The sequence below is a fragment of the Cricetulus griseus genome, chromosome 8 (assembly GCF_003668045.3).
Source record: "Cricetulus griseus strain 17A/GY chromosome 8, alternate assembly CriGri-PICRH-1.0, whole genome shotgun sequence".
Taxonomy (NCBI): domain Eukaryota; kingdom Metazoa; phylum Chordata; class Mammalia; order Rodentia; family Cricetidae; genus Cricetulus; species Cricetulus griseus.
This window is the reverse complement of record NC_048601.1, coordinates 18,032,187-18,045,352: the sequence shown is the minus strand read 5'-3', so window position 1 is coordinate 18,045,352 and position 13,166 is coordinate 18,032,187. Positions and strand designations below refer to the sequence as shown.

The 13,166-nt window shown below is 46.7% G+C and overlaps 1 protein-coding gene across 1 annotated transcript; it reads left to right on the top strand.

Annotated features, from left to right (window-relative positions):
• The first annotated feature begins 32 nt into the window (after nt 1-32).
• On the top strand, nt 33-11,812 carry Tex52 (testis expressed 52). The gene is made up of 4 exons (XM_035448740.1): nt 33-96; nt 470-723; nt 5,209-5,759; nt 10,998-11,812. The coding sequence occupies exons 1-4, from the start codon at nt 33-35 to the stop codon at nt 11,290-11,292; spliced, it is 1,164 nt and encodes a 387-aa protein (XP_035304631.1). The 3' UTR covers nt 11,293-11,812.
• The last annotated feature ends 1,354 nt before the right edge of the window (nt 11,813-13,166 follow it).

Here is a 13,166-nt window from a genome sequence, read left to right as displayed (position 1 = left end):
ATTGAATGAGGTGATGGTGGAGACTGGAGACGATGGACAAGGTCTTTCACAGATGTTCCTCCCACACCCTTTTTCGACACGGAAACTGCCAGTTTTGTCTGGTGTTGTGGTTCATACCTATAATCTCAGCCTTTGAGGTAGAGGCAGGAAGATCTACCAGTCTAGGCTATGTGAGATCCTCTCTCCCATAAAATCATTTTCTTGTTCCCTGCACTGCCCACCTCTTCCCTGCCACCTCAGACCTTGTTCCCTGGGACCAGAATCTGACTTAGGCCCCTGCTGATTCCTCTCAGCAACAACACTTGTCCTCCCTTCCCTTCAACATTCCAGCCTGGAAGCTCCGCCCACTGCAGGTGTCTCATGACCACGTCTATCCCAGCCCCAAGCCTGAAAGCTGCCTGATTCCTCCCCAAGTCTCCCAGGCAAGGTCCTCCCAGAAGCAGCTCTTGTTACCACATTTAGTAACCAGATCTGACAAAACACTGCCCCCTCCCTACCTCACCAGGAGAGCATCAGGGACTGAAGAGCCTCCTCCCAGTGGCACTAGTCAGGAAGCATCACCATAGCAACCCAGTGGCAAACAATGGTACCAGAAAGGCCTTTCCCCTAAAGCCTCCCCTCCTGGCTCTGTGGCTCAGAGGAAGACTGACCTGCAGCTGGAAAAAAAACCTCCAAAGGCCAAGTATGAGCTGTGTATCTCATGTCAGGGAGCCTTTCCTGCAGGTAGAGTGGGGCCCAACTGTGCTAACCTTTTAGGTTGTCCTGAGCAGCAGGCTCTCCGGTACACAAACTGTTTTCTGCCTTCATCCTATGATACGCTGAGCTTGGAGCTTAGAGAGGAGGAGGAGCCTGACTAGTGCAGATTGGAGGCCTTATCTAAAAAGCCTGGGACCAGAAATATTGTTAGCTTTGGCATTTATTTTTGGATTTTGGAGTGTTTGTAGTCATAAACTATCTTGGGAAGAGACCCAAAACTTGCCATGAAATTCTGTGTTTCATATGTGGCTTCTACACAGCCAGATGGTGACTTGTTGTGTGCAATATTTTAGGATGTCTGATATTTGAGACTGATAGCAAAGGTCAAATGTGGAATTTTCCACTTGTGACAACTTGCCCTTGCCCAGGAAAAATAAGATTTTTCAGCATTGGGCATCTTTCATATTCAGATTTCAGGGTGTTTGTTTTGTAGTCCTGGCTAGCCTGATGCTATCAGCCTGCTGTAGCCCTGTCTCAACTTTCCAAGGGCTGGTATTATACATATGTGCCATTGTGCCCAGGTTTGGGTTGGTTTATTTGGCTTCATTTGTTTTTGAGGCAGAACCTCCCTATATATCCCTGGTTCAAATTCACACCTAGGCCAGGTTATTGTCAAACCTGTGGAGATCTGCCTGGAATAGACAGGCATGTTTGTGTTAACTCTCAGACCTTTCCTCTGGGATGCTCTTAGAGAAAAGACCTAGGGAGCTAGGTACAGTGAGGCATGCCTGTAATTTGGCATTCAACAGCCTAGTCCACCAGGGCTACAAACAAGATCTTATCACAAAATCAAAGGTAAGAAGGAAGGAGAAAAGCATGCAGGGAGCCAACAGGATGGCTCAAGTGACTGGAACACTTGCCTGGTGGCCTGAGTTCCTTCTCTAGAACTGTCCTCACCTTTGCTTGCATGCTATGGCATGTGCGTGTGGGCACCGATGCACTAGAGTTTAACTTTAAAGAAATGATTCAGGGGATGATGCTGAAGAAATAATGGGATTTGGGAGTGAAGAAAGCCCTAGAGTGGTGAGAGGAGAGAACATTGAAGAGTCATTTCTGTCCTGGTCAGACTGAGCAAGCTCTTAGCCATGTTTCAGACAGGTTGAACATGGCCCCACTCAGTTGAGACCTCATGTGAATTCCTTGCTGTAACAGGGTCTTTCTACATCTGAAATAAGGACTTTGTTAACAGTTTTTGTCAGTTTTCTACGGCTGTGGCAAAATACTTGTAATAATTCAAAAGAGGGAAGGTTCCCTGGGGCTCTTGGCAGAGCTTCCTTCCATGTGTAGTCTTGCTGCTCTGGATCTATGAGGAGACTCATGGAGGAAAGCATGGCAAGGCAGGCTGCTCACCTCACCTCATGGGCACCCAGAAGCAGAGAGGCAGGAAGGGGCCTGGGTCCCACTGTCCCCCTTAAGCGCATGCTACCCATGGCCTAACTTCCACTAGACCCCTCTACCTGAGGGGTCACCTCCCAGGCAGTCCTCAGGCTGGGACCAAGCCTTTGAGAGACACTTACACAAACCATAGCAGAATTGGATATTTTCTCATGGAGTTGCAGGAAAGGGGGCACAGTTTTTTGTGGAGGGAAGACACAGAAAAGGTAAGGAAAGGACATTCTAGATGCTTTTGGGCCAACTGACCTTTCACTGTGAATGAAGGAAAAGTGACAATGTCAGAAGAGGTAATGGGACTCGGATAAAAGGCCACTTGGCCCTCCTTTAGGGAGACTTCCTAGGGTGTCACCAGGACCAGGAACAATGGAAAGTATGTTGCTAGAATGGCTGACACAGGTCCTCACCTCCCCCTAAGCCTGATGTGTCTACAGGGATACATAGGAGGCCATCAGAACGGAGGGGAGTGTGGTGAGGAAGTTGGGGGCCAGTGAAATAACTCCGGGTTAAGGCATTGGCCACCAATCCTGATACCCGAGTTCAGTTTCTCAGAACTTGTAGTGGAAGGAGAGAACTGGCTTCATAATTTGTCCTCTGACATTCACACTCACCATGACACATACACACACACACACACACACTCACCATAACACACACACTCACCATAACACACACACACTCACCATAACACACACACACACATTCACCATAACACACACACACACTCACCATAACACACACACACACACACACACACTCACCATAACACACACACACACACACCATAACACACACACACACACATATACACACTCATACACACACACTCACCATAACACACACACACACACACTCACCATAACACACACACACACACACACATTCACCATAACACACACACACACTCACCATAACACACACACACACACACTCACCATAACACACACACACACACTCACCATAACACACACACACATATACACACACTCACCATAACACACACACACACACACACACACTCACCATACACACACACACACACACACACTCACCATAACACACACACACACACACACTCACCATAACACACACACACACACACACACACACACACACACACATACTAAATAAAATTTAAGTGCAGGTAGGGGCCTAGATAGAGGCTTGGTGTTGAAGAGCGCTGGCGGTTCTTCCAGAGGACCCAGGTTCCAAGCACCTGGCTCACAGCATCCCTCTCTCTCTCTCTCTCTCTTATTTTATTTATTTATTTATTTATTTATTTATTTATTTTGGTTTTTCGAGACAGGGTTTCTCTGTGTAGCTTTGGAGCCTATCCTGGCACTCTCTGGAGACCAGGGTGGCTTCGAACTCACAGAGAAACCGCCTCTGCCTCCGAATGCTGGGATTAAAGGCGTGCGCCACCAACGCCCAGCTCTCAAAGCATCCAATGTCCTCTGCTGGGCCGCCTTTGACACTGAGCATGTGTGTTGTGCACAGACATACACACAGGCAGGACAACCATACACATAACACTTTAAGAAGATAAAAATCTCTGGGTGGTGGCAGCGCTTGCCTTTAATCCCAGCACTCAGGAGGCAGAGGAAGGCAGATCTCTGTGAGTTCGAGGCCAGCCTGCTCTACAGAGTGCGTTCCAGGGCAGGCTCCAAAGCTACACAGAGAAACCCTGTCTACGAAAAACAAAAAGAATTTTTAAACCCAAGATACAAATGTGTGCATGTAAATGATTTTTAAAAGAACAGAAGTTGGCAGAGTGGAAATCAAAGCCAAAATGTAATAATTGGAAAAAGAATGAGATTTGATGAATCTCTGGAAATGATACAGAGGGGAGGGAATACAGCAACTACTGGTTTCACTGATGAAACCCTGACAAGCAGAGTTACGGGAAGGAGGGCTTACTGTGGCTCTCAGTTCAGGCCTGTGACCTGTCATGGTAGGTGTCTGTCATCAGTCAGGAACATGAACACCAGTGCTCACCTCGCTTTCTGCTGAATGGTGCCATTGGAGTTGGTGTGCCTTTCCTGCCTTAATTAACCTGGTCTAGAGAACCCCTTTTGAGCATGCCAGAGGCTTGCATCCTTTTGTTTTGTTTTGTTTTGTTTTGTTTTGTTTGTTTTTTGTTTTTTTTGTTTGTTTGTTTGTTTTTTCGAGACAGGGTTTCTCCGTGTAGCTTTGGAGCCTATCCTGGCAGGCACTCTGGAGACCAGGCTGGTCTCGAACTCACAGAGATCCGCCTGCCTCTGCCTCCTGAGTGCTGGGATTAAAGGCGTTTGCATCCTATGTGAGTCTAGATCCTGTCAAGCTGGCAGTGCTGAGAGAGAGCTAGCTCAGTTTGTGAAGTGCTCGCTGTGTGAGCATGACAGCCAGAGTTCAATCCCGAGAACTCACATAAGAAAATTTTACAGAGAGCTAGAGAAATGACTCAGTAGTTAAAAGCATCTGCTGCTCTTGCAGAGGACCTAGGTTAGATTCCTGCCTACGTGGCAGCTCACAACCATCTTTAATTCCATTGGGTCCCCTGGATTCTGCCCTCTGAGAAGCACCCATGTGGTACACATACATACTTAGAGCCAAAACACTCATAAAAATATTTTTTCAGGTAATAAAGTTTTAAATGGTAACACACACTTAAAATCCCAGGGCTGGGGCTTAGGGTGGAAAGAGGTGGATTCTTGAAGCTTGAAGGCTGATAGTCAGTCAGTGTAGTGTAGCCAGACCAATAATTCCTAGTTCGGTGAAAGATACCATCCGAAAATCCAAAATAAGATGAACAACAACCAAGGTGTCTCCTGACTCGACACACATATACGTGTTCACATGCACCCATGTGAATGTACTTGCACCACACACACCACACACACACACACCCTGATGATAGTGGGAATGGAGAGATACCTACTTGTGGAGGTCATCTACATCCTGATGAGTCCTGGGTTGGAGACTGGCAGCTTGTGCCCAGAAAGGAGAGCAAAGCATGTCTTCAGCACCCTGCTCCTCTGCTGGCACAGCCGCCATTCTAGGCTCCCTTTTGTGTCTCCCTAGATGGTCCATGCCAGAGATTCCTTCCCCACCAACCAGACTTGGAATCAGCGTGAGTTCTTCCTCCCCCAAAAGACCACGGAGTTGCCAGGCTTCACCAAGCAAACGTACCACAAGCTAGCTCTGATGCGGCCACCACCCACTCAAATCAAGTCCAAGGTTCGTCACCAGGTACTCTGTCCTTGGGAGAATGCAGCCCGGCACACCTGGGGCTTTCACACATGGCTCGATGTGGGACGATTGCCTGCCACCTTCCCCACCAGGCCGGACATACCCTATGATAGCAATGTCTGGCGCTTGTTGACTCATTTCAATCCCCACCGTCTCCCGGATGCACAATCTGCCATCCCTCCACCCTCCTGGATGGGTCCAAACAGCTTCCTGACCTTCATCAAATCTACCCCCATCTTCATGGACTCGGACAGGAAGAAGCAGGTGATCATGAGAACAGTGAAAGAGCTGAAGGAGGTAGAGAGACTCAAGCTGAGGAGTGAACTAAGGGCACCTCCACTCGATGTCCATGGCAATATTCTGCCCCCACCAAACTTCAAGAAGTAAGCTCACCCCTTCCCAGGCTGTGAGCCTGCCCATGCTCATGTGCCGCTGCCACCTCTCCCCGTCCCTGTTTCTGGTATCTAATTTGCATCCCCACCTTTCCCACTCATCTGAGACCTTTTCTTTTGTGCAGCTGGAACCCATGGCCTTGCAAACACCAAACAAGTGTTTTGCCATGGAGCCACACTCCCAACTGCTTCCTGAAAGTAGCTGGCCAGACAGATGATGCAGATGGCATGGGGGAGGGTGGGGGTGGAGGGGTGTTAGCCTGTGGAAGACACTTCAGAGAGAGGGGACTGTGAATTTAGTACCTGCTTGGCTTAGGGATCCTAAGAAATGTAATTTAGTCCCTGGTTTCAAAAGATAGAAGAGACAACTACCAAAACCACACTATACCTGCAAAGCACCCAATTTTATGTGTGTGGGTATCATTATTGTATTTCTTTTGTTTTATTGAGGTAAGATCACACTATATAGTCCAGACTGGCCTTCACTGGCAATTCTCCTGCCTCACTCGAGAGTGCTAGAATTACATGTGTATGCCATCATGTATGGCTGTCATTTTTTTTCTTTTTTTAAGTTTTTTTTAAAAAAAATGCCGGACGTTGGTGGCACACGCCTTTAATCCCAGCACTCAGGAGGCAGAGGCAGGCGGAGCTCTGTGAGTTCGAGGTCAGCCTGGTCTACAAAGCGAATGCCAGGATAGGCGCCAAAGCTACACAGAGAAACCCTGTCTTTAAAAAACTAAATGCATTGTACACCACGCACATGCCTAGTGCCTAAAGAAGCCAGAAAAGGCTGTTGGATTCCCTGGAACTGGAGTGACAGACAGTTGAGAGGGGCCATGCGAGTGCTGGGAATTGAACTGAACCTGAGCTGTCTAGGAACGACTGCAGCCATTGTTCTTAACCGCAGAGCCATCTCCAGGCCCTCCCTCTCTCTTCTTTCTCTTTCTTTTCCTTAGTTTCTTTCTTTCTTCTTTTTCTTCCTCTCCTTTTTCTTTTCCTTCCTTTTTTTTGACAAGGAGAATAAGGATTATTACATGCCTGAGGCACAAGAATATTAAGCTCCCAACTAATCCCCCCTTTTAAACGAGTCTCAGTGTAGCCAAGGCTGGCCTTGAACTCGTGATTCCCCAGTCTTCACTTCCAAAGTTCCAGGATTCAAGGCATATACCACCATGTCTGGCCAGTAAAGTTCATTATTTTTTAAAAAATATTTTCTATTTTCTATGCATTGGTGTTTTGCCTGCATGCCTATGTGAGGATTCTAGGTCCCCTAGAGCTAGAGTTATAGACGTTTGTGAGCTGTCATTTGGGTGCTGGGAATTGAACCTGGGTCCTCTGGAAGAACAGGAAGAACAGCCAGTGCTCTTAACTACTGAGCCATCTCTCCAGCCCCAGTAATGTCCATTATTAACAGAGGAAGCAGAAATGAAACCTGGGGTCAGAATTAAGGCCAGAGAGTTTCTTTTTTGACAAGTGGTTTGGTTTCTCCAGGCTCAATTGATAAAGAAGGATCATAAACACTTACCTACTGGATAAGAATGAAATGGCTTGTCTGTATGTGAAAGAACCCAAGCCAGGGGCTTAGAATGCAGGTTGGCAGTGGAGTACTTGCTTGCACACTCAGGGCCTTGGATTCTATCCTCCGCACAGAAAAGAAAGATGGGAGAAAGAAACTGAACCAAAGTTAGATGTTATCTTGTCTGGGAGGAGGGGAAGGAGGGATGGATGAGATGCCACTTCTCCCTCCTGAGGGCTAGTAGGCAAGTTGACAGTTCTTGGAGTGGAGACATCTCCTTCCTGGGTGGAGCCACGGCTAAGGTGTCCATGCTCCCGTAAGTAATCCTAATTGGGTCACACACACTAGTTGGGAAGAGGAAGGGGTCCTTAGGAAAAGAGGACAAGAAAGGATAATGAGATTGAATATGATTAAAATACGTTGTTTACACAGGAATAAGAATACAATGAAATCCGTTTTGTATAATATATGATAATAAAAACATTAGAAAGTAGATATTTCAGAAATTTCTGGGCAGGCAGGACTACTGTGGGCTGGAGTATCCACCTCCACCCCTCAAAGCTTAACAGAGAACCCAGGGCTAAGTCTGGAAGGTTAGAAGGTCTTCAGAAGGTTACAGAGGAGGGGCTAGAGCCCCTTAGGTCCCTCCAGAGTGGTCCCAGCAGAGACAGACATTACAAGGAACTGCTTGGGGGTGTGCGTGCATGCGTGTGTGCGCAGATGCTCATGGAGGCCAGAAAGGGGCATCAGATCCCTTGGAGCTGGAGTTACAGGCTTTTGTGAGCCACCTGACATAGATGCTGGGATCTGAACCTCACTCTGCTGATAGAGCACTAAGCTCTCTTGACCACAGAGCCATCTCTTCAGACATTGCCTAGGAAAATTTTCTTTGAGACAGTGTCTCTCATAGCCTTTGCTGGCCTGGAACTCACAGTGCTAGGATCAAAGGTATATACCACCATACCCAGCTTGAGGCTTTGATTTCTTTTTCTTTTCTACCTTCCTTCCTTCCTTCCTTCCTTCCTTCCTTCCTTTTCTTTTCTTTTTTCTTTCTTTTCTTTTCTTTCTTTTTTTTTTTTTTTTTTTTTTTTTTTTTTTTTTTTTTTGGTTTTTCGAGACAGGGTTTCTCTGTGGCTTTGGAGGCTATCCTGGCACTTGCTCTTGTAGACCAGGCTGGTCTCAAACTCACAGAGATTGGCCCGCTTCTGCCTCCCGAGTGCTGGGAGGGGTGGACTACCATCTCCTTGCTGGGATTTTAAATTAAAAAACAAAACAAAAAACAGTGAAGCCTAGGAATACAGCTCAGGGTAGGACACTTGTCTAGTGTGTTCGAGGCCAGGTTCCACCCCCAGCTCTGCACACAGACGCTCAGGAGATGACCAGTGGGTGAACATTTGCTGCACAAGCAGAAGAACCCGAGTTCGACCCCTCCACACCCATGTAGAAAAAGCTGGGCACAACCATGCACACTTGTAACCCCAGTGATGTGGGGGATGGAGACAGGCAGATTCTAGGAGCTCACTGGCCAGCTAGCCGAACTGAAATGTTAAGCTTCAGTCGTGGTGAGAGACCCTGTCTCAAGGGAGTAAGGCAGAGAGTGAGAGAGTGGGGCACTGATAGTTGTCTCCAGCTTCTGCACCAGTGCCTACACACACACACACACACATACACACACGCATGCACGCACGCACGCTCGCGCGCCTTACACATATGTGTGTCTATACGATACAGTTCTTAAAATATGGAGCCAAAGATTGGTGACTTCTTGAGATGAGTCACCTTGAGGACCCTGACTTTCTCTACTATCCATACATGAAGACTATTGGTAACTAATGTATATCATACAGGCATCTTCAGAAAGACTCACAGTTGTGTAAGGACATGGTGATGCATGCTTATAATCCTGCCATTTGGGAGAGATGGAGTCAGGTGGATCAGGAATTCAAGGCCATCATTGGCTACACAGGAAATTTGATGCCAACCTGGGCTACATGAGGGTGGATGGGTACCTAGCTGAGTTAGCTGATTTTTCACCTAGAAGACATGAAGTCCTGGTTCAATGCATAGCACTACACAAATTGGATATAATTGAGGCTACATGAGATTCTATCTTAATCCCTAGGACCCTCTACATAGAAACTCAAGGTCTTGTACATGTTTGGCAAGGTTTCTACAATAGGCTACATCCATGGGGAAGTTTTCAAAATATCACAGGGGTAGGGGCATGACTCAGGAATATATCTTCTTCTTCTTCTTGGTTTTTCTTTTTTTTTAAAAGATTTTATTTATTTATTGTGTATACAACATTCTGCTTCCATGTATATCTGCACACCAGAAGAGGGCACCATATCACATTACACATGGTTGTGAGCCACCTTTTGTTGCTGGGAATTGAACTCAGGACGTCTGGAAGAACAACCAGTGCTCTTAACCTCTGAGCCATCTCTCCAGCCCCTCTTTTTGGCTTTTCAAGACAGGGTTTCTCTGTGTAGCCCTGGATGTACTAGAACTCTCTGTAGACCAGGCTGGCCTCAAACTCACAAAGATCCACCTGCATCTGCCTCCAGAGAGCTGGGATTAAAGGCGTGTGCCACCAATGCCTGGCGGGATATAGCTTCTTATTTACCATGCAAGAGGCTCAAAGTTCCATCTCTGCACTAATAATAGTAATAGTAATAATAATAACAACAAACAAACAGCAACAACAAAACGTTTCTGTGGTGATTCTCACGTGCAATTGCAGCTGAGAACCTCAAATAAACCTGAAGCAGCAAACAGGAATATCTGCTGAACCAGGCACAAAGCCTGCTGAAGCACAGAAAATCTGCTACTATCCAATTGTGCTGTTGTCTTGTTTTTAAGTCAATTTGCTCCTGTTCAATTTACTACTACAGGCCAAAAAAGAAGAGGAAGTTGCCTGCCCCACCTGCTACACTGACTTCACCGGTCTTTCCATTTGACCTGGATTTGTAGAAAAGAAGAGAGGAGAAGAATGGCTGAAATTTAGATAAAACTCTGCAATAGAGTCAGGTATGGTGGTAGAAACCTGTGATATTAGCACTCTGGAGGAGGAGGCAAGAAGATCTCAAGAAGGAGACCAGCATGGACCGCATACTGAGATGGAAAGAAGAAAGAAGGAAACAGAGTGGATAATTGGATTGGGTGGAGCTCGGTGGTGGAGCCCTTGCCAATCCTGTGTGAGGCCCTGGGTTCCATCCATAGCACCACACACATATATGAGAGGAATCTAGGTGAGGGGCTGGGGAGATGGCTCAGCAGTTAAGAGCACTGGCTACTCTTCCAGAGGACCAGAGTTCAATTCCCAGCACCCACATGGCAGCTCATAGTTGTAACTCTAGTCTAAGGGAATCTTACACCCATTTCTAACTTCCATTAGCACCAGGCTAACAAGTGGTATACATGCCAACATGCAGGCCAGACACCCATACACATAAAATTTTAAAAAGCCTATTTTAAAAAAAAAAACAAAACCTAGATGATATTCTATACAGTTGTCCAAAGGATGAAGGTATACAGCTAAACAGTGTGGCTCACCTAATGCCACAACACACAATTAAATGCAGGCCGTTTGGTATATAGCCTGATCCCCAAATAGCTGATGGGAATCAATACCTACCCTTCCCATCTCTCCATACTATGCCTAGAACTGGCCCTTGACTCTACTGCTTGTCTCTGAACTGCTTTCCCAACAGGTCCCAGTACATATCCGCCGGTGGAAGGCTGTACCGTTGGGACCTCCGGATCCTACCCAACCCACTTCCCAATAATCTCACCAAGACCTGGCCCTGCCCAAATGTTCTGCCTCACTACCAGGAGATGGCCCTGAAACTGGTTCGGCTGCCCAGTGTGCCCCTGAACGAAGACCTTGTGAAGAATTACCAAGCCCTGTTAGAGAACCGGGTTGCCAAGCCCCTCCATTACCTGTCCAAGGCAAAACCTGCCAAAACATCAAAGGGACAGAAGAAAAGAAGACCTGGGCATTTCTAAAAGAGCCTCCAGATGGGAGGAGACCAGAGTGGGCCTCGGGGTAGGCAGCCTAGCCTCCTTCAGCAAGAAGCCTGAGGAGGCTGAGGACTCTAGCTTCTAGAGAATAACCCTTTCACCAGCCCCCAGCCTCAAACCACCTCTGTGTCAGGCTCCTGGAGACATTACTGAAGCTCTGAACTGTTCTGTGTTTTCCTTGGCGGACTCATAGTTATATGGGAGAACTGGGGCAGAGAGGGGGTAGGGCCGCTAGAATTTCTGGGCTGAGAGAAACCGTCTCAAAAAAACAAAAAAAAAAATTAGAATAAGGAATGTTGAGATGTGTGGTGTGCGTGTGTGCACAAGGGAGGGTGCACATGTGTGCGTGTGAGTGTGTGTGTGTGAGTGTGTGTGTGTGTGTGTGTGTGGAAGAATGGTAAGAAATTTGGGTAAGGAATATAGCTCAGTCGCAGAGCACTTGCCTAGCAAGAGTGAGGTCCTAAGTTCAATTCCCATCACACATACAAAAAAAAAAAAAAAAAAATGTCTCTACTCTCAGAACCAATTCACAATAACACTGGGGTTGGTTAGGGGACAGAAAACCTCTTCGGCAAAAGAAAAAATAACCTCAATACCATCTCCTCTGTGGACTATTTGATGTCTGGACAAACACCAGACACAGTCGCCGTAGTACAACTATGCAGCAATTGTAGTATTGCTTGTCTCGTAGTATTGCTTGTCTCCCTTCAGAATTTGGTCGCAGAGGAAGGCAGCTGTTCCTTAGCAGGACAAGAGAGGAATAAGTAGAGATTCTAGGTGAAAGGTGAAGGAGGCACTGAGGTCCTTGTGCTCACAGATAAGCACCAGGGGAACCAGGAATGTTAAACAAACAGGCTTGTCTCTTCAAAGGGAGAATGGTATAACCTGTTTTCTGCCCAGAAGGCTGGCTAATAGCCTTGTGACCTTTGTGCTATCTGTGTGACTGAGACCACACCAGATCTTCCTGCCACCACCACCACCAGCTTTTCCCACAGATTCTTATGAACTTGTTTTTCTCAATCTGTGGAACCTATCTTTATGGAAGATGTCACTTGTATTTTACAGAGAGGTTTTGATGTAGTCATTTCTTAAGCTTTGTTGTGCACATGGGATTGAGTTAATTATCACCAGAAAAATGTTCACCAAATTGTGCTGTGCTTAAATCTGCCTAAAATAAACTACTCGGGGTCAGACTCCCGAAGTTTGAACCAACACTGGCTACTGAGTTGTGTTGAACCAAACTACCTTGTTGCCTTCCAAAAATGGTTACTCTGCAGCCCCTGGTGGTCCTTGGACCTGAGCTGCTGTTGACTCCAAAGGCCTTAGCATTGGCTCTGGGGATCAGAGACAAAGCAATAGTCAGGTATTTTCTCTGACTGGGGTACAGGTAGCAGGAGTCCAAGGCCTGATGAAGAGGGCCAGGATGAGTGGCTAGGGGGAAATGAGATGGTGGGGCCCTCTCTAGCCTTCTCCTGTAACATCCTCAAGTGGGTGGCCTGCCTCCAGCTGGACTTCTGCATTTTAGCCCACTAATCTGTCTGCTTCTTCCTCCCCCCCCCAAACATTTTATTTTTACTTATGAGTTTGTGTGAGGGTTTGTGCACATACATTTTATTTTTACTTATGAGTTTGTGTGAGGGTTTGTGCACATACATTTTATTTTTACTTATGAGTTTGTGTGAGGGTTTGTGCACATACATTTTATTTTTACTTATGAGTTTGTGTGAGGGTTTGTGCACATACATTTTATTTTTACTTATGTGTTTGTGTGAGGGTTTGTGCACATACATTTAGATGCCCAAAGAGCCCAGAAGAGGAGCTGGAGTAACAGGCAGTTGTGAACTGCCTGATATGGGTGC

Bases quoted from the DNA above. Each gene is read 5' to 3' on its own strand.
- Tex52 (XM_035448740.1), top strand. From the start codon at position 33: ATGGACAAGGTCTTTCACAGATGTTCCTCCCACACCCTTTTTCGACAC. The intron at 97-469 runs GTCTGGTGTTGT...TTTAGTAACCAG, and splicing joins ACACGGAAACTGCCAGTTTT to ATCTGACAAAACACTGCCCC. The intron at 724-5,208 runs GTAGAGTGGGGC...GTGTCTCCCTAG, and splicing joins TCAGGGAGCCTTTCCTGCAG to ATGGTCCATGCCAGAGATTC.